This window comes from Amblyomma mixtum, chromosome 9, assembly GCF_055824585.1.
Source record: "Amblyomma mixtum isolate Tamu chromosome 9, ASM5582458v1, whole genome shotgun sequence".
Classification (NCBI taxonomy): Eukaryota; Metazoa; Arthropoda; class Arachnida; order Ixodida; family Ixodidae; genus Amblyomma; species Amblyomma mixtum.
The window spans coordinates 61,730,739-61,749,541 of record NC_143020.1 but is presented as its reverse complement, the minus strand read 5'-3'; the positions used below and the strand labels follow the sequence as shown (position 1 = coordinate 61,749,541).

At 45.5% G+C, this 18,803-nt stretch overlaps 1 protein-coding gene and 1 pseudogene across 1 annotated transcript in view; one reads left to right on the top strand and one right to left on the bottom strand.

Annotated features, from left to right (window-relative positions):
- LOC149329284 (sodium-dependent nutrient amino acid transporter 1-like) overlaps window positions 1-18,803 on the bottom strand; it is a 49,775-nt gene that overhangs the window by 20,265 nt on the left and 10,707 nt on the right. Inside the window, exons 4-10 of the mRNA XM_089559220.1 lie at window positions 16,990-17,153; window positions 11,308-11,366; window positions 8,525-8,657; window positions 7,328-7,462; window positions 6,531-6,634; window positions 3,532-3,665; window positions 888-1,003 (exon numbers count right to left, since the gene is read on the bottom strand). Coding sequence (XP_089415346.1) covers window positions 888-1,003; window positions 3,532-3,665; window positions 6,531-6,634; window positions 7,328-7,462; window positions 8,525-8,657; window positions 11,308-11,366; window positions 16,990-17,153 — 845 coding nt within the window. The remainder of the gene's footprint in view (window positions 1-887; window positions 1,004-3,531; window positions 3,666-6,530; window positions 6,635-7,327; window positions 7,463-8,524; window positions 8,658-11,307; window positions 11,367-16,989; window positions 17,154-18,803) is intronic.
- On the top strand, window positions 12,493-14,067 carry LOC149329285 (uncharacterized; annotated as a pseudogene).

The window sequence follows — 18,803 nt, the reverse complement described above, 5'->3', positions numbered from 1 at the left end:
GGCCGTCGCTACAGTCGCTTCGATTACGTTTGCACTGGCGTTTTGCCAGCGTTACGATGGATCTCGTTCTCGAAGTCGTCAACGAAGTTCTCGCAAATAGACACCTTTAGCATACCGTGTACCTTGTTACCGCTAGCGGAATACCGGGAGCCCGCCTACCGCCGGAAAACAGGCGCTGATTTGTCCCGATGCTTCAGGAGCGCGCGTAGCAGCCGGGCACGTGGCGCCATCTGGCGACGTCAAGGAGATTTACGCATGCATTGGCTGCGCCTCAGTGATGCATGTTTTCTCGGTTCCTGGTGTTGCTAGAACCATTCGTTCTAGCAACACTGTTTTGTTCTATGATCTCATCACGCTTGTACTTGCGAGTTTGGCCTGTGGCGGCGATACCTGTATTTTGGTTCTTGCTCTTTTCTACGTTACAAGAGCTTTGTTGTCAGTATGAGTGGCGTTTTTGTAATCAGGAGCTGGTATTCTGTCGATACAAGCCAACTTCAATTTCTCCTCAGTGTCCCTTTAATAGTGTGACGAGCAATTCAAGCAACGCATGTTTTTGCCAGTGGCAATTCAAATCTGGACATTTGCTTAATTTTCCATTTTGCCTGCGCGTATAACAAATAACATTTTCAATCAATCAATCAATCAATCAATCAATCAATCAATCAATCAATCAATCAATCAATCAATCAATCAATCAATCAATCAATCAATCAATCAATCAATCAATCAATTCGACTTTGGCCGAAACTCCTTTAGGCGCGGTCCAAGGCCATCGACTGCAAGCGTAAAAAATGTAACTAGAACCAACACAAGTAATCTATCAGCCAGATCACAATACAGCGAAAGGTGAGACAGCGTACGACATTACTGAAATACTTCCCACTCACACCACTCCCGAGTCCCAGCAGAAAGAGCATAAAGAAGAAAAGCGCCGACCACAGCTGAGGGATGAATGGTATTCTTGTGAGCGCCTCCGGGTAAGTCACAAACGCAAGCCCAAGGTCTGAGAAGAAAGAGGAAAGAGATGGGGTTAAACATGCAGGCGGTTCGCCAGTGGCAAATTTATTAATTCTGTGGCCAAATGTTTAGGGGAATCCCCCAAAGTGGAGTATATTCGTAATAAGGGAGTAATTACTCATTGACATCCACCCGAGCGCAGCCATACGGCTACAAAGGAAAGCTATACAGCTTTCTCAGAAACTTCGGAGTGAAAGAAAAATTCGTCCTGGCCCGGGGTTCGAACCTGGGACCACCACTTCACCGGAGCAGTCGCTCTACCAACTGGCTGTATGGCTGCGCTTGGGTGGATGTCAATGAGTAATTGCTCCCTTATTACAAATATACTCCACCTTGGGGGATTCCCCTAAACATTTGACCAACACTGTTCCCACTTCGAGTGACTGATCAATTCGCTCTCGCCCTACCATAAGCTTGCCGTATCGGTTAGCTCAATTGGTAGAGCGGCTGCTCCGGTGAAGCGGTGGTCCCGGGTTCGAACCCCGGACCAGGACGAATTTTAAATCCGAAGTTTATGAGAAAGCTGCATAGCTTTCCTTTGTAGCTGTATGGCTGCGCTTGGGTGGATGTCAATGAGTAATTACTCCCTCATTATTTATTCTATATTTAGAGAAAGCCCGTAATATAGAAAGCTGATTATATAACACTTTTGTTCAGCATAGCCGGCATATATTCGCAAATTAATAATTTGTGGCACTAACAACCATATGGAAAACCTAACAAACACACTTCCGCTCCATAGTGTGCATATGTGCTTTTTTTCCCGGTCTCCTGCTTTAAAGGTAACTACTAAACACGCACGAAAAAACGACACTAAGCATTAATTTCTGAATTCTTCCGTGTGGTAAAGTCTAGCGATGATTTAAGGGCAAAATGAAAAAAAAATCTGTGCCAAGCGCAACAAATTTTACTTAGAGAAACATCCTTAATTAAGCCGCATAAGCATTTCTTTGTGAGCATGATATGCTGTACCCATGAGTGCAGGTATATAAATGCAGGCCTCGTACCAACAATTCTGGAGAGCAACATTCTTGATCGTGAAACCTTTTATGAACGCAATTTTTTCATGTAATGTAAATAACAACCAATATATCCGCGGATCACCCGACGGCAGTCTAGATGTTTTTATTCTGTTAACGTGTTTGCTATCGTCGAAAGCGTTCCCATTGGTTTTTTATGGCAGCCTTAACTGCACAATGCGAGCGTTTTAAAGACTTGAAAAAAAAATAGTTGCTGCACATTAGAAGAATGGGCCATTATGTTCAGTATGTCCATAAATGTGCAGTACAGTTTTCTAATATTCAAAATTTTTGTCCGACAATGTTGAACATGAGGACAAGCACGAATCTTCGCTAACGGCAGCGAGTGATATTAAACCTCTCCACGTCAGAGGCAAGACAGCCCGCCTATCCTTCCTTCACCAACTAATCCATGGAAAACTAGGCATCTCTCCAGCCCCCTATGTGAAGTTTTCTGAAACGCGTAGAACTCGTCGTCATCATAATCACACTTTAGCACCATACTTCGCGCGTACTAACGCTTTTAAATTTTCTTTTTTTCCCGAGAACTATTGACGAATGGAACGCCCTGCCTCTACAGGTGATATCGGCTGTTGATTTTGACGACGCACTTTGTGAGCTGTTTTAGATTGTATATGTGCTACACTGTTGTGTGAATGTGTTTTTCTGCCCTCCCTGCCTGGATCCAAATGAGGGTCTGCAGTATTGTGAAAATAAATAAAATAATTAAAAAATTGTCCTCATTCTTCATACAATACATTTGCATACCACGAGCAGGTTTTCGTTGTCTACTGCAGATTGCTTCAGTGCAACGTTCATCGCTTTGCTTTTGAGTTTAGGCGCAAATTCCTGGAGGATATGGCGTTTTTTTTATGCGTAGCATATTGCAATCACTCAGTTCAGCCCTTGGGCGCGGCCGGGCAGCCACGTGACGTCACGTGACGTGACGTCACGTGGTTTGGTGACGTCATGTCACGTGGTGACGTGACGTCACCAAACAACTTAAAAAAAGAAAAAAAAGAAAAATAGAACGGCTGAGCATGGTGGCGGTTGCCACCGCCCCGTTTCAAATGGGGGCGCTCCCATCCATCCATCCATCCATCCATCCATCCATCCATCCATCCATCCATCCATCCATCCATCCATCCGTCCATCCGTCCATCCGTCCATCCGTCCATCCGTCCATCCGTCCATCCATCCATCCATCCATCCATCCATCCATCCATCCATCCATCCATCCATCCATCCATCCATCCATCCATCCGTCCATCCGTCCATCCATCCATCCGTCCATCCGTCCATCCGTCCATCCGTCCGTCCGTCACGGAGGAAAAGCTGCTCAGAAAATCGAGTGCCGCCAAGCAATACCTCGCGCAAAAAGACCGCGCAATATGCAACGCATTCTTGGCTTAACCAAGCTAAGCCTGGGCATCTTTTTTTAAACTTACGAACAGCGCAAGAGTAGCAACAGAATGGAATAAGTCCAATCTCTTACTTGCGCCTCCCTTGAGGACCTGAGAAATGTCGTCGGTCCCCAGCTTGTGCGCCAACGATCCGAGCGTGGCAAATACGACGCAGCCCGCCAGCAGGCTGGTCACAGTGTCCGCAATGCTGATCAAGAAGGCGTCCCTGCGTTTGCGACATGATTAGGAACACGTTCCGTCATAACTCTTCAAAGTTGTCTGCATACTGGTAGTGGCCCTCACGCGCGGTAGCGCCAGCTGGAGAGGAGCAGTCATCTTGGGGGAAAAACACAGCGCACTCCTAAGACACAGACAAAGAAAGGCAAGACGATACAGCGCTGACTGCCAGCTTTGAGAAATTCAAAAACTTGTCTCGAATCCTTCAACAGGAAAGGATCATTGATTGTCAAAACCTTGAGTTGAATTTGAAAAAAAAACCCCAGGGATTTCTGCCAGGTACCCTTTTCAGTAACGATTACCCTCAATGGGCAGTCAACTTTGTGTGTCTTTGCTGCGAAAAATACGTCTAGGCTTTTCTTATCCAGACTCTGAATTTTCTACCTACCTCTCGAAGGCGTCCAGGTTTTGTCGCGCTACAGTTTCCAGGACAAAACTAGGCCCGTCAATTACGTCGCTTTATTTCTAACATGACATCAACTTTCGCTTTTAGTTTCAGATAAGGATGATGGTTTTCTTGTCCTACCCAAAGATCTCTTTGGTAAAAAAGCTGCTGAAGCTCTAACATCTGTTTTCGTACGGCGCGATAAGGTTTCCCTTTCTAGGGTGAAATCAAAGGCTAAGCAGGTTTGCAAGCGCCTAAATCTTGACGGACTGGTTGCAAACATAGATGCTGCAGATAAGAAAAGCCTAGACGTATTTTTCGCAGCAAAGACACACAAAGTTGACTGCCCATTGAGGGTAATCGTTACTGAAAAGGGTACCTGGCAGAAATCCCTGGGGTTATTTTTTCAAATTCAACTCAAGGTTTTGACAATCAATGATCCTTTCCTTTTGAAGGATTCGAGACAAGTTTTTGAGTTTCTCAAAGCTGGCAGTCAGCGCTGTGTCGTCTTGTCTTTCATTGTTCGTGTCTTAGGAGTGCGCTGTGTTTTTCCCCCAAGATGAACTACCAACTAGCCCGCTCTTCCACCCTTGCGAGGAGCAGTCAGGTCAGCTTTCCTTCGTGGTGTGCGGGCATTGCTGTGAGCTACCATAGTTACATCGCGAAAGACAGGACAAGAGAGGACGACAGAACACAGCGCTCCTCTCTCCAGTCGCCCTCTTTTGTCCTGTCTCTCGCGCTGCAACTATGGAAGATCGTCACCAACTCCTCCAAACAGCTTGATTTATTGCTGCGAGCTAGTTTGAAATCTGTTGCATCTGTCCTGCTATATTTATTTTTATTTATTTATTGGATGAGCAATACATGGTACTGCACGTAGGGCAGGACAAAAGGAGTTAATTAGTCTCCTGATGAGGCCCGGCCCCACTGGGCGTAACAGCAGCGGTTACAAAATACAATTCCGGTTACAAAATACATGGAGACAGTACACATACAATTGGATATAGCAATCATCACCGTACAAAAATGCACATGGAGAAAGTTCTAAAAGAAAAACACATGTTATTGTTAACACTTTGTACACAAATATAGAAACCAGAACACAATAAGTCTGCCGTTAGAAATCATTATTCGTACGTAATTGGCCAGCTATTTGGAGTAAAAAGAAGTTGTATTCTGCGTTTGAAAGTTCTCAGACTTCTACATGATTTTGCGATCTCAAGAATTTATGGATAATTGTTACATAGTTTCGTAATTTGATGATCAATTGTCTGTGTAGCATAATTTGTCATTGGTTTTTATATGACAATAAAAGTCCTACGTAAATTGCGGCCAGTATCTATATTTAGATAATGACTAACAAATCGACTGTAATTGCTTGATACTTCAGAGAATATATAGGCAGATAATTTCTGTGTGTATATTTTGTGAAAAGAATCTGAATTAGATTTATATAAATAGACTGCACATGTGAGGAGAGTGGGCGTTAACCTTAGTTAAGCAGTGCAAACACATCAGTAGGCTACTGGAACAAATGAATGTATTTTATAGGCTTCCATGAGGATTTCAGAACCTTGAGGCGGGGGACGCTAAGTTTTTAAGACATTTCTTTCGAAAGAGATTGTTTTTTTTTACTTGACTGTGCGCTGACTGATGATCCTCGTGTGACTTTCTTGAATTCGCTGCGAAAAGCGAGGTTTTCGAGTTACGCATACATCTGCACCGAACGGCATCTGACGCTGCTCTCAGGTGCCCAGCCGTTGCATAGTGTATGACAGCGACGTCATCATCAAAGACCGTTAGGAATGAACGGCTGAATGTAGTCATATAAAAGCGCTTTTTCAAGAATTCCACGTTCATGTACAGCCCGTATGCGGTTATATTTCCTCAGTGACACGTCAAGTGGGCATATTTTTTTCTAAAGTATGGAAGTAAGTTGAATCTTTTTAGGGTCATATATTTTCGTGTGATTTGGTGGTAGTACGACAGCCATTTTTTTTTGTAGCGCCGTGCAGGTAGCAGCACAAGAAATTAGACAAGGCTTGTTTGTGAGCAGATCGATGTTCTTTAAGTCACCACGTTTCTGCGGGGTCGCCAGGTATCAAAAGAAAGAAGAATTAACGAAAACTTTTTTGCAAACACTTTCCCCGAAGTTTTGAAAGCACTGACATTGCTTTCAAGGCTTTTAACCAAGGTCTTATCCCAACAGTTGCCGTTTGAAGCCTTCGGTGCTGCTTACAATTGTGTGTCATATTCAAGAATGTTGGTGTGCTTAAATAGAGAAGCAGCCGTCTTGTATTACACAGCAGCAATCTCGGCAGTTGGGAAACTTTCGACCGAGAATGCACATCCTGGTTCGCAACTTGTAATAAAAAATGACATAAAAGAACAAGTTTCCGAAGGTTTCATGCTTACTTGTTTTTTTTTTTAATTTATCAAGCATTCATGCAGCCTTTCTCAGGTACTCACCTTCCTACTTTGTGCCGAAAGTCGTTGTAGCTCGAGTACATGACTAAGAATCCTATGCCAATGCCAAGGGAGAAAAAAGACTGCTCGCAGGCTTTGAACCAAACCTGAAAAATTAGCAAGAACACATTATTGGCTTGAAGAGACCGAGTTCTACACGTTGAATGTTTGTTTAGGATGATAAATAGCATTGCACTAAGCTTATCGCAGTCTCAAAGAGACTGCGATAAAGAGGCAGCGGCAGCTACCTTCAAGCGCCCAGTAGGCAGCGCACCTCTATCTAATATCTACAATGGCAAATTCTTCAGCATGCCCATTTCGGTCTACATTAGGCTTCTTAGAATGCTCTTGCCAGAATAACATTTTAACTTCCTATTTGAACGTGTTCATAGGAGCAGTGCCACGTAATTTTGCGATAGAGTGCTACGATAGAACAAATACAAAGTAAACCAGACGCCGTCCCATATGATTTTCATCCTCTGTCTGTGTATGATCTCCTGATGATGTATCTAATGTCTTACAGCGTCGATAAGTATTCCCACCTATTTTGCCTGTTGTGCGTAGAGTCCATATAGACTGGATATGCTCCGCATGAGTCGCACTTAATCGACATGAAATATTATAGTAGTCATGTAGAAAATATATCAATATTTGAGATTATAGACGACAACAAAGACAACATGCAAGCTCCTTTTCTTCTTTCTTGTGAATAGTCCTGGCGCTAAAATGCTTTTATACAGTTTGACAAGCACGTAACCGAGCAGTTCACTCTTTTAATAGGGAGGAAAAGGTATAAATACCTCTATGTCTAGAATTCTCTCCCATTGTGGAACAAAGAACGCTTTCAGGCCATTGACAGCGCCGTCTTGTAGTAACGCCACGGCCAGGAGTGACAGGAGTACAATGTAAGGGAAAGTAGAGGTTATGTAGGTCACCTGGCAGAGAAGAAATGTTTTACATTCAATTAGGAATCAAACTGGAGCAACTTGCAAGTGTGGAAGAGCGGGCTAGTTGGTAGTTCATCTTGGGGAAAAACACAGCGCACTCCTAAGACACGGACAAAGAAAGGCAAGACGATACAGCGCTGACTTCAACTGATTATTTTATTGTGGAGCAACATATATATATATGTTCGAAAAGTGGGCGGGAAGACATGGGTAACAGCTGTGCTGAGTATGCACGTGACCGAAAGATAACATACTAAAGTTGAAAAGACACATGAGGGCAAGGGTGACCCTTGGAGGCAACAAAAAAAAATAGCGCTAAAAAATAGCTCGATAGTGCTAACGAAACCTGAGTTAGACTATTTGAACCAGGCACAGAGTGACTTTAATGCGTAGGATTTCGAAATACGTCCGTTAGCCTTTTTTACCTTTTGGACAAGGTTGCTTTCTGTCTTCTGCTTTTAACGCCCCTTTTGGGTCTTTTATCGCTTTTAAATGTTTTCCTAATTTTAATCGTATTTTTGGCTTTTTAGTGCATTTTGTTCACTTGTTGTCATCTCCTAGAGTTCTTTTGTTTCTCTTGTACTGCCTGTTCGCGTCATCCTTTTAAGCGTCATCCTTTTAATCGCCCCTGCACTTGTCTTTTTTGTATTGTTTAGTTTTCATTTTTTGTTGCCTCCAAGGGTCACCCTTGCCCTCATGGGTGTTTTCAATTTTAGTATGTTATCTTTCGGTCGCTTGCATACTCAGCACAGCTGTTACCCATGTCTTCCCGCCCACTTTTCGAACATATATATATGTTGCTCCACAATAAAATGATCAGTTGAAGTCAGCGCTGTATCGTCTTGCCTTTCTTTGTCCGTGTCTTAGGAGTGCGCTGCGTTTTTCCCCAAGAAAAACTGGAGCAAACTGGTTTCTCCACACACCATGCGAAAATCTGAGCCGAAAGCACGGTTTAATCAGATTTCCCTGTTGAGAAGCCAGGCACAAAAGGGCCCAAACCGATAAATAAGTAGTCACCGAAAAAGGTAGGTCTCTTCAGCAAGTACTAACCTTTCCGATGGACTGCACCCCGCGTAGGGTGGACACTCCCTCGCACACCCAGCAGAGCAGCAGACACAAGGCCATACGCCAGTCCAGTGCTGAGGGTAACGTGAATCCCCCGGAGTCTTTGAGGACGTATTTTCTGAAATTATCATAATCAGTCAGGTCATTCATAGTTAAGCGAGTGCCTTCTCAAGCATCATCCCTAATTCCAGACCATTGAGTATACTACAATAGTGCACAACGTAAAAACATTTGATGTGAATCCCATGGATCACGTTCACTTCCTTCATAGGGTACGAAATTGAACCTCGGTTTCTGCAATCAAGCTCTCTCGTAGTTATCCGTTCAGCTTATTCCGCCTAGAACCAGAAACTCAGTTCAGTCTTTGTCATATGGAGTATGTCTTAAATCTTTCGCGGTGTATGCTTTTTCGATCGATGGCGACATTTAAAAAGTGCAAGAGGCAAGCATGCGTGTGATGGCCTCTGTTGTGTCACTAAATCACAGAAGAGAGCTGACACTGGTTTATTGCTGAAATTCACAATATATATCTGTAGGCTACCCATCCCTAAATGACGTTAAATAACTAGAAGTGCTTCATGAATATGACATGGGAACGAACACGTACGGCTGGTACTAAAATTTGCTGAGGTTTAGCTTTGGTTAAACCTGGTAGGTTGCGTAAGCATCCATAGCGTTCCATTCGGGATCATCACCGGTTGTAGACGATTCGGTTTCGATAGAGGCGCGGTGCGCCCGTCTAGCAGCGTCTTGAGCGCGCCGGTTAGCAAGGCGCTGTTCGCGTTCTTCATCTGTCTCCGAAGCCCGTTGTCGTTTCCTGGCTTCGTCAAGCCGACGTAGCCTCCCTTTCTGTTTATCAGGCGGCATAACCATAGAGTAATATAGAAGTAAAGAGCGGACACTCCCGTAGGCCCCAGCGGCCGACTTTTGTGCACAGCGCACCTAGCGGACCCGGGGAAACGCACTGGCCTCAGAGACGATAGGCATAAACAGGAATCTTGGAGGCTCTACTGTCAAAACCTGGTGGTGGGCATCTGCCCTTGACGCAGCTTTGTTGCCTCTTTGGAAGTGCTTAGGAAGAGCCGCCGCCGCCGCCTTTAAGGCCGACAGCTGCAGCTTCTTGTTGGACAGTTCACGGGGTGGAAGAAACAACCGTCGCAGCACCACAGCAGTACACAAAACGGACGTGCCCACGAAGCTTGCAGACGCCGCAAAAAAATACAGCCGCTCACACCGTCGGTCCGTCGCACACTGCCGCCTGGGCGTGCTTGCCCGTTGGCTTGACGCACTTAAAAGACGCCGCTGTTGCTGACGTAACTGCGGCCGTAGGCGCGCAGCGCACGTCACTGCAAGCCAAGATATGCCAAGACCATACTCTTTTTCCTTTTTTTATTTGCACGTTCAGTGCCATCTGGCGGAAACGGGGAAGCGCCGAACTCGGCCGCGAAAGGGCCCGAGTGTCCGCTCTTTACTTTTATGTTACTCTATGGCATAACGACGGAGCCGGCAAGCGAGCGAACGTATTTTATCCCCCCCCCCCCCCCCCCCGTTCTCCAGCCTCCTCTCCACACACCGCAGCTGGCGAGAGCGCGGCGAGGGCAGCGCCTCCACTCGGCAGCGGCGCGGCTACAGCTGCAGTGCGCCGCGCCTCGCGCCGCCCTTCAAGGTCAAACGTGCCTCGCGGCCGCCCCGACGCGAAGGGCTGAAACCTGTCGTAATATTGCTTACGCAGTAAAACTATACTCCTTATCTTACACCATCTTGCCTGCTCCTATAAACAGAATATTTAGCCCAAAGCGAGCATGAGCTATATGTGGCTTTTAAAAAGTGGATGCTATTACGGTAACAATGGTTATAATAGAAGGACCAGCTTTCCGACAATGGGCTGCGGTACAGAATGTTTTTTACAACCTTCTGAATATTGTCATAACATTTGTTTGTTTCGTATCCTTCCCAGAACTCTGCAGAAAACACTTCACAGGATGAGAAACTGCAGCCAGTTGAAAGCTTTAATGCTATTCACATGGATAATGTCCAGCATGCTTGGATATCAATTTTAGTGATGAGGGAACTGTGGAATATTTTGAGATGTTGTTATGGAACTATTCAAGGTGATGGTCCATTTTTCCGATGCGCCAGAAAAACTGTCTTTTAAAGTTTTTCCATCGCTCGTATCGAGTAGTTAAGACTGTGACAAAGAACTAATGATGAACATTTTTTACGATAGCAAAAACGTTATTAGCAGAAAAAAAAATGCAAGCTTGTCGAGGGGAGATCTACCATATACTCACGATTACAGTGCAATCTTACAATATATGAAAATGCATTCACAGACCATTTCGCGATCAAAAATACCCTTGCATATAGAATTTCTTCGCGTGTGGCCAACCAGAAGAGTATGCATGAAAAGGACATTGAATTTAGGGATTGTGGTCCCTTGCAGCATTGAAGGCTACTCAAATCAGTGTACGAACCAAAGCATCGGGCCGTTATCCTTTTACGTAGCGGACGAAGTTTTCCAGTAGCGTTACGAGAAACCTTTCATGGCGACTGAAGTATGATGAGATCCGAGCACGGCGAAAATTCAGTTTTTTCGCAGAACATTTAATTAACATTGATAGTGGAAATACCTGTGGTGCTCTAACTACTGGCGAAGCGTATAAAAGGAGCGATGATGAAGGAATGATAAGAGTTTCGGCTGTGAAGAAAACGCAGAATTGTGGTGTGAAAAAGAAATGGAAATGGAAAAGAAAGAAAAACACACCAACCTGAAATACTGCTCCGATGATGAAGTTGCATTTTCGCTGGACTCAAAGGTCGAATTTATCTGCAAAATCAAAGGAAATATACATCTACTCTGCTTAATCTTGTATCCCTGACCTGAGTTAGCAAATGTGATTGTTCTACTTGTAGCAGCTATATTTCAGACTAGCTGACACTATAATTAAGGCCCCTAGGTTTCCGCGATTCCGCCAAAAAATTGTGGGACTGAGCATTTTAGCGGGATTGTGAGTTAGTATTGGATATTTTTTTTTTGGCTGCCACTCATATTTGTTTTGCCCACACACCTTGAGGCACGAATGAGAGATGAGAGAATATGATTTTCTTATTTGTCAGAATTTTCTTCAATGCGATAATGTCGTTACGAAATTGCGCTCATGTATTGGCACCCTTGATACGCTCGAGCAAGGAGATGCTGCCTGGCTGCGACGTGTCGGCGCCCTTTGACGGAAATATTCGCGAAACTGGGCCCTTTATTGACAATAGCGGATAAACGCCCCGCATTTGGGCTCTCTGCTGCAGTGGTATCACCCCCCTATACGCACCGGACCCTTCGGAAACGAAAGCAAGCTCCGGGGCTGCCTAGTGATAACCCTGCGCGAACGGCAGGGCCTGCTATCGAAGTCGACATCAGCAGTAAGCGAAACTGCACTGCGTGCGCCGCGATAGGGCTGACAGAGCAGTCTGAAACTTTGTATTTGCTTCAAAGCGACTTAGAAACTGTGGTCTTCGGAGGGCGTGGAACCCTCAGCCGCGAACAGCGTTTTGAAGCGAAAGCTTCACTACGGGACCTCGTGCTTCGATCGCCGGGCGCCTAGTTTTGACCTTCAGCTGAGTTAGAGGTCAAACCATGGAAAAGAGAAAAAGAAATTCAGTCAATATCCATGAATGGGAGTCGAATCCGCCGCTGCGCGCACAGAAGGGCCGCTGAGCGAGACCACTAGGCTACCGCCGCTCTTTTTTTTTTCTTCAACAGCAGCCAACACGCCTCGTGTTAAACTGCACCACACTCTAGCGCTGTGCATCGAAGAGCATCGGCTTCATCAAATGCCATCTGCTCCGTTCCGCAGCACTGCCTGCTCACCGTCGTCTTCTACGTAGCACAAATCCGTGCTTTCGCTCCGATTCGAATGTAGCAAACATTCTCTTCAGTTTTTGCGCTGTTGGTCAGGATGGTTCACACCAAGCACCCATTGCAACAAAATACTGCCAAAGATAGTGCTCGTGAGTACTAGTCTGCGGGTTTTAAAAAGATGGTGTATGGTTCCGGGGGTTTAACATCCCAAAGCGACTGAGGCTATGAGGGACGCCGTAGTGGAGGGCTCCGGAAATTTCGACCACCTGGGATTGTTTAACGTCCACTGACATCGCACAGTACACGGGCCTCTAGAATTTCGCCGCCATCGAAATTGGACCACCGCGGCCGGGTTCGAACCCGCGTCTTTCGGGTCAGCAGTCGAGAACCACAACCACTCAGCCACTGCGGCAGCTTTTAGAAGATGAAAGCATCCTTTTCTGTACAGCATGCTAACTATTGACGACAACATTAAGAGCAGTCACTCCTGCAAAAAGGCCGAATGTAAATCGTCGAAGCAAAAGGCTGAGGGAACCATCAGAGGATGAAGCTGGAGGGTTGGGAGTGCTTAGGAAGCAAAACAGGCTACGAACTCTAGAATGAGTTCTCACTGCTTCTGAAGCAAGGACTGGCATTGCAATCGAGTCTCTGGACGTAGTGGTATCGGCAAACATTCTAACACAGAAAACTATCAACCCGCTAACTGAGAACGTTTCCGCAGACGCATGTTCCGAACGGCGGCTCGGCGCCCGGGTGGGAATTACTCCAGCGACGAGCTCCAGAACTCATCACAAAGCAGGAAGAGGACTTAAATGCAATATTTTAAAGATCAACAGTATCTGTAAGCGTTGATGACGAGCAAACACAATTCTTCGTAAACGTGCTAATTACCTGCTCAGCCAAGAGCGTGAACAGAGCTGTACAACCAGGACTCGTGGAAGTTCGTAGAAACTGTGAAGTCAGCACTGAAGGAGCGCATTGTAACGCAGACACTAACCTATTACGGAACTGATTTTGAAGGCGTCGCAGGTTTTGTAAGTGTCAATGCTTTCTACATGGTGAAGTCCTTATGGATCATGCAGGATCAATTTGTGAGGGTGCCGTACATGCCACGTGTGTTTCACAAATGGTAAATGTTGGCGGAAGTACACTGCAGGTTATATTTTTTTTCAGTCAATGAATAAGTTTGTTGTCGGTATGAGTAAGGCCTTCCGCTTGTGGAGCAAAAAGAGGGCATTGTAAAAATCTCATCTGGAGGAGGGTGCGATTTAATGTGAACTCATGTATTTAATCTGTACAGCAGCACTCAATTTAATTCGAGCGCTGTCTTTCTCTCTTAAGGGAGGTTCAAGAAAGTAGAGGATGGAGCACATTCTGGCCCTCTTTTGAAACTTTTGAATAAGCACTAAACTGAGCCAGTTCAACATGCTGCATTGCAGCGTTTGAAAAAAAGATCTCAAGCTTGCTGAAAACAGACGAACGTCAAAGGGCAGCCTGTCATAAAGCATATAATGCCCTCTTCACCATCTGGGGGTACTTAGAAGCAGCCTCCGAAGAGGATTTCAAAGATCTGAAGAAAGAAGACCCACCAAATGATGAAGCATATCGCATTGGACACCTGATAAAGGCAGGATTGAAGACGGCAGTCGAAAAAGCATTGACATATGTCTAGAAAAAAAAATTGACAGAGGCTTAGCTTGGTTAAGCCCGGTAAGTTGCGAAAGCAATAACGCTGGCTGCGCCTGGCTGGTTTGGCTGGTGGTGTGTCTTGGTAGTGTTCTTAGTAAAGCTTATGTTTATCAAAGTTTTGCCCATTTGTTTTGCATGGCATTATACTCACCACACGAGGGCCCGCACGTGCTGGGAGATTTATGCGTGCCTCGGTCGCCAAAACGAGCGGCTGACGCTAACGGATGATTGTCTAGAAGCTCCGAGCTACGCGGCCAAAGCCGGCAGCCGAGGTTGCGGATAACCGCGGGATGGATGGAGGGATGGATGGATAGGAGCGCCCCCTTTGAAACGAGGTGGCGGCAATTGCCACCATGCTCAGCTTTTCTTTCTTTATTTTTTTCTTGATTTTTATTTTTCCTTATTTTTATTTTTTTATTTTTATTTCTTTTTTTTATTCGGGGCAGCGGCGCGGCGTGGATCCGCTGGGACAGCAGCGACGAGCTGAGTTGGGCCCCAGTTTTCTCTCCGTCTGGCGTGACGTCACAACAGAGGTCAAGCTAAACGTCAAACGTGGATCCGCCGGGACGACGCTGAAGGCTCAAAACGTAGCGCAGTATTGCTTTCGCAATAAAATCTGATACTTGGAAGGTCTTCAAAAGTGCAAAGTGTTTTATCCACTGCCGGTCAGGTTTCTTACACAGGAAAGATCAGTGTTTGCGAGAGTGCCTGGACATGATCAAGAATCTCCTGTCCTAGCTGCCGAGTGGCAGGTGTACCCGAAAACAACTCGAGAACTGAAATCCTGTGAGAGACGTCGCACGACCTCTTTCTAAGCTAGTTGAATGAGATGAAGATTTTGATGTATGGTATGCCTCGGCTGGATTGGAAGACTGGCCAACAGTCTCTGCCATTGCTATCAAATATCGGTCGACCCCAGTCATCTCTGTTGATGCTGAAAGATCACTTAGTCGTTATGAAGATCTCGTAAGAAACAATCGCCACGCTTTATGTGAAGACAACAGGAAACGTTACTTGATGGGTATTTATAAGCGCCACTTTTAGCTATGGAAGATGGGATCTGCAGCGTTAAGGGCATTGCTGAGAACATAAACTTACATTTTTTTTATGTGTGTTGTGCTTCTCGCACAATTTCGCGGATTCTTAATGCTGGATTCGCGGAGTCCATTCCATACCTGCGAAATTTTAAACTTTCCATCGCGTAAAGTTAGGGGCCTTAACTATGGCATAATAAAGGCAGCCCCTATAATTTACCTACTGTTTCGTTTCCCACTCTATATTTCATGCATTGCCTCTGCCGTAAGGCGTCTGCCAGCTCCTTCCATCTCGAACCAGGCATGATTCGGACAGCGGTTTCTGCGGGACTTCCAGATGCTGCCTTAATTTCTGTGCGAAGTGAGGCCCCTTGACACGAAGCATCGCCGGTTCGAGGTGGATATAATTGGGGCGTTTTGGGTATGAAACTCAACATTGCCTAAGGATAGTTTTCTTTCGAAATATATCATTTTCGGCTGTCTCAGTCAAACGACCATATAACCAGTAACTTTAACCAGTACTACCAGGACCCGCCGCGGTGGCTCAGTGGTTACCGTGCTCAGCTGCTGACCCGAAAGACGCGGGTTCGATCCCGGCCGCGGCGGCCGAATTTCGACGAAGGCGAAATTCTAGAGGCCCGTGTGCTGTGCGATGTCAGTGCACGTGAAAGAACCCCAGGTGGTCGAAATTTCCGGAGCCCTTCACTACGGCGTCTCTCATAGCCTGAGTTGCTTTGGGACGTTAAACCCCAATAAACTAAACTAATACTACCAGGCATTGACTTTTTTTTCATGTACTGATTTTGGATCTTCAGGACTTTGTTACAGGTCTACGCAGTATTCGGGCCAAGGATGGCCTATACAGGAAGCTGCTGTCATTGAGGCACCCTGCTTGGACTGATTTTATAGCTCGAGGGCCATGCTGAATTTTGCTGTGCAACACTCGAGATGGCGCGGCTCCTACAGGACGCCAATGGCTGACAAAGGGCCAGAGTTGAACAGCAGCGCTTGGAATGCAGTGGGAAGAGCTGGTTCTGCAGCAGTGGTACCATTATATCCAGCTATATCCAGGACTGCGGTCACGTAGCATGGCACTTATGCAAAACTGAAATTTTTAATGCTTTACTAGACAGTTGACGCTTCCGGTCGTATTATGTTTGAGAAGCTGTGAAAGGGCATGCTTACTTTGTAATCTGCAGAACAATAGCCACGCTATAAATTCGTACCTTGGTGCTTTTTCACAGAGCTTCACATACGACCCGCAGTAGCAGACAAGGGTAGGGAAATCAGGGCTTCGTTATAATGCACGCATTCAAGAAGCCAACAGTGACTTTAACCAAGGATAGCATGCGCGAATTCTTGTGTTTTGTTTTTAATTTTCGGTGTTGATCAAAGAAAAATTAGAAATTATTTGATTGTTGAAAGATAATTGATTCGAAATCACAAGAAAAACAAACAACCACAAGCCGCCAGTAGGATCCGAGCCAACGACCTCCGTACGTCGCGTTCAGTCCTCCACCAACTGAGCTAGGGCGGCGTCTTTATGGCCGTGTAACTCTTGCTCTATAACACGTGTGAGCCCGTGCATTAGTAAACATACCATCTCGCCCTGCCTGACTCCTGAGTGGGGTTTGTTATTTTCTCTGCGAAGCACTGGTCGCTGTGCCGGCGAGGCAGATATTTTGCAGTACCATTACATGTGACCGTTCTCTACTTCAGTTACGTAATGCGTGCATGAATGCAGGCATTTTGACGAAGTGAATTGCTTTATCGCCATCTATGAGGAGTAGATAAGAGGGTTAGGTAAAATTGGCGCATTTCTTTGTCACTTGATTGATTTTCTGAACATGATATATCGAAAGGGGACCAACCGAGGTGTAGCGGAAGCAGTTCTCGTCGCTCCACTCGGGATCACAGTGGGTCCAGGGAAGCGTGCTTTGCATGGAGGCGAACATGTAGAAGAGGCACAAGGCCATTATGTAGTTGTACGAGACGAGAAGGTAGAACGTCGACACAGCCTGCGCAATGCCGATGCCTGAAAAACAGAGCAACTGGTTAAAAATCTGAGCAACCGCATTGCCACACACAGCAAGACCGCATTACTCTAGGCACTGCAAAGTAATGCGTGTCTATAGATCTTTTTTCATGCACTTTTGTTCTTCTGTACTATCCAATGGGCATAAACAGAATGGCAGAATTATTTTATAATTGTAGCGAAAATATTACAAGCTTAAAAGCTTTCGAGATGCCATTATTTCAGGTGTATTTCACAAGGAATAGAGAGCAATGTTTGAAAACATGCGGTACAAGCGCAGCTGTTTTCCACTCAGAAATTTTTTTGCTTACTATCTATAACGTGAAAGAAATGGAAGAGGTATTGAATGACGAATGTACCGAATGCTGATTCAACAACACATCTCAAAATCACAAATTTTGTAAGGAAAATAAGGATAATACTCCCAAATATTAGAGTGCTTCTGTAGCTTGAGATATTTTATCAAAAAATCACAGCTTACGTCATAAAATTAGCCTCACAGGGTACATCAGGAAAGCTACCACTGCCTGCTCTGGGTTTGCAATACCGAGCACTGTCACAGCTTAGAGACTTGGAGAAAGGCTTATTTTACAGCAACAGCTACGTATGCATCGCCCCCTGAAACTGACGATAATGTCTGCCTCCGATAGTATAACCACCCCCTGCATGTGTCACAAGTTACCATATTGCATTCGAGTGCAGTGCGCGCTCACGTGTGAGCACGGAACGACATTTTCATGCACCCCAATTTAAGCGAAGTTTGTCAGCTTGTGAGTTAGTCGTAGCTCTTCACCGAGACCAGGCGACAACAACCCCATGTACGTTGCCCCAGCCCTGCGTATTCTTCGTTGTCACTGCGTGGGACGTGCGGTAGCGGCGGACAGGTGCGACACTGCTCAAACACTTTGTCGCGTCTGTATGGGAGTAATAAGTAATTCAATATAAAGACATCGCAGCAGCGTTACAGCTGCTGGAAGCCTTGGCAATACCTTGGACGAAGCAGTTAAGGAAGGAATGAAAGAAGCATACAGCAAAAAAAAAAAAACGGACAACGTTTTCGCTTGCTGTCACTGAGTTTCGCTACTTACGCACCGGAGTAAGTTTCACACCATTAGCTGCTAATGGAGCTTACCCCGGTGTTCGCTCATCCAAAGTTGAACAAGTGTCCCCCGCCCGCTTATGTAAGACTCACAAAATGTATGTAAAATCGGCGTAAAAGTTATGTTGTGAGGATAAACATTGTTTGTGTGTGTGTTGTGGTTTACTCTAAGAAAAATTGTGGCTACTTCGCTAACATTACCAGGGATTGGCTAACATTACCAGGGATTCGGGACAGCTCCCTGCCTGTGCTGCTAATCCTAGTTGGCGTCACGTCTGTTCTGCAGAGTTTTGGTCATTCGTTTTCTTTCTTACGTCACGGATCGTGCCAACGCGCTATATTTGAATGTTTAAAGCCATGTAGAAGAACTTCTTGCTGGGCGAGTTGGTGCATAGCTTTCTTGGGATGGCGTTGCGCACACGAACAAACATACACAGGAAAGAGCAGAAGATGACAGATAGAGCGCACCGCGTTGTGGGGGCCAAGCGAACTGTAAGCACTTGTCCCGAATTTTTGGCAGTGTGACTGGTAAGAAAGCATAGAGTATAAAA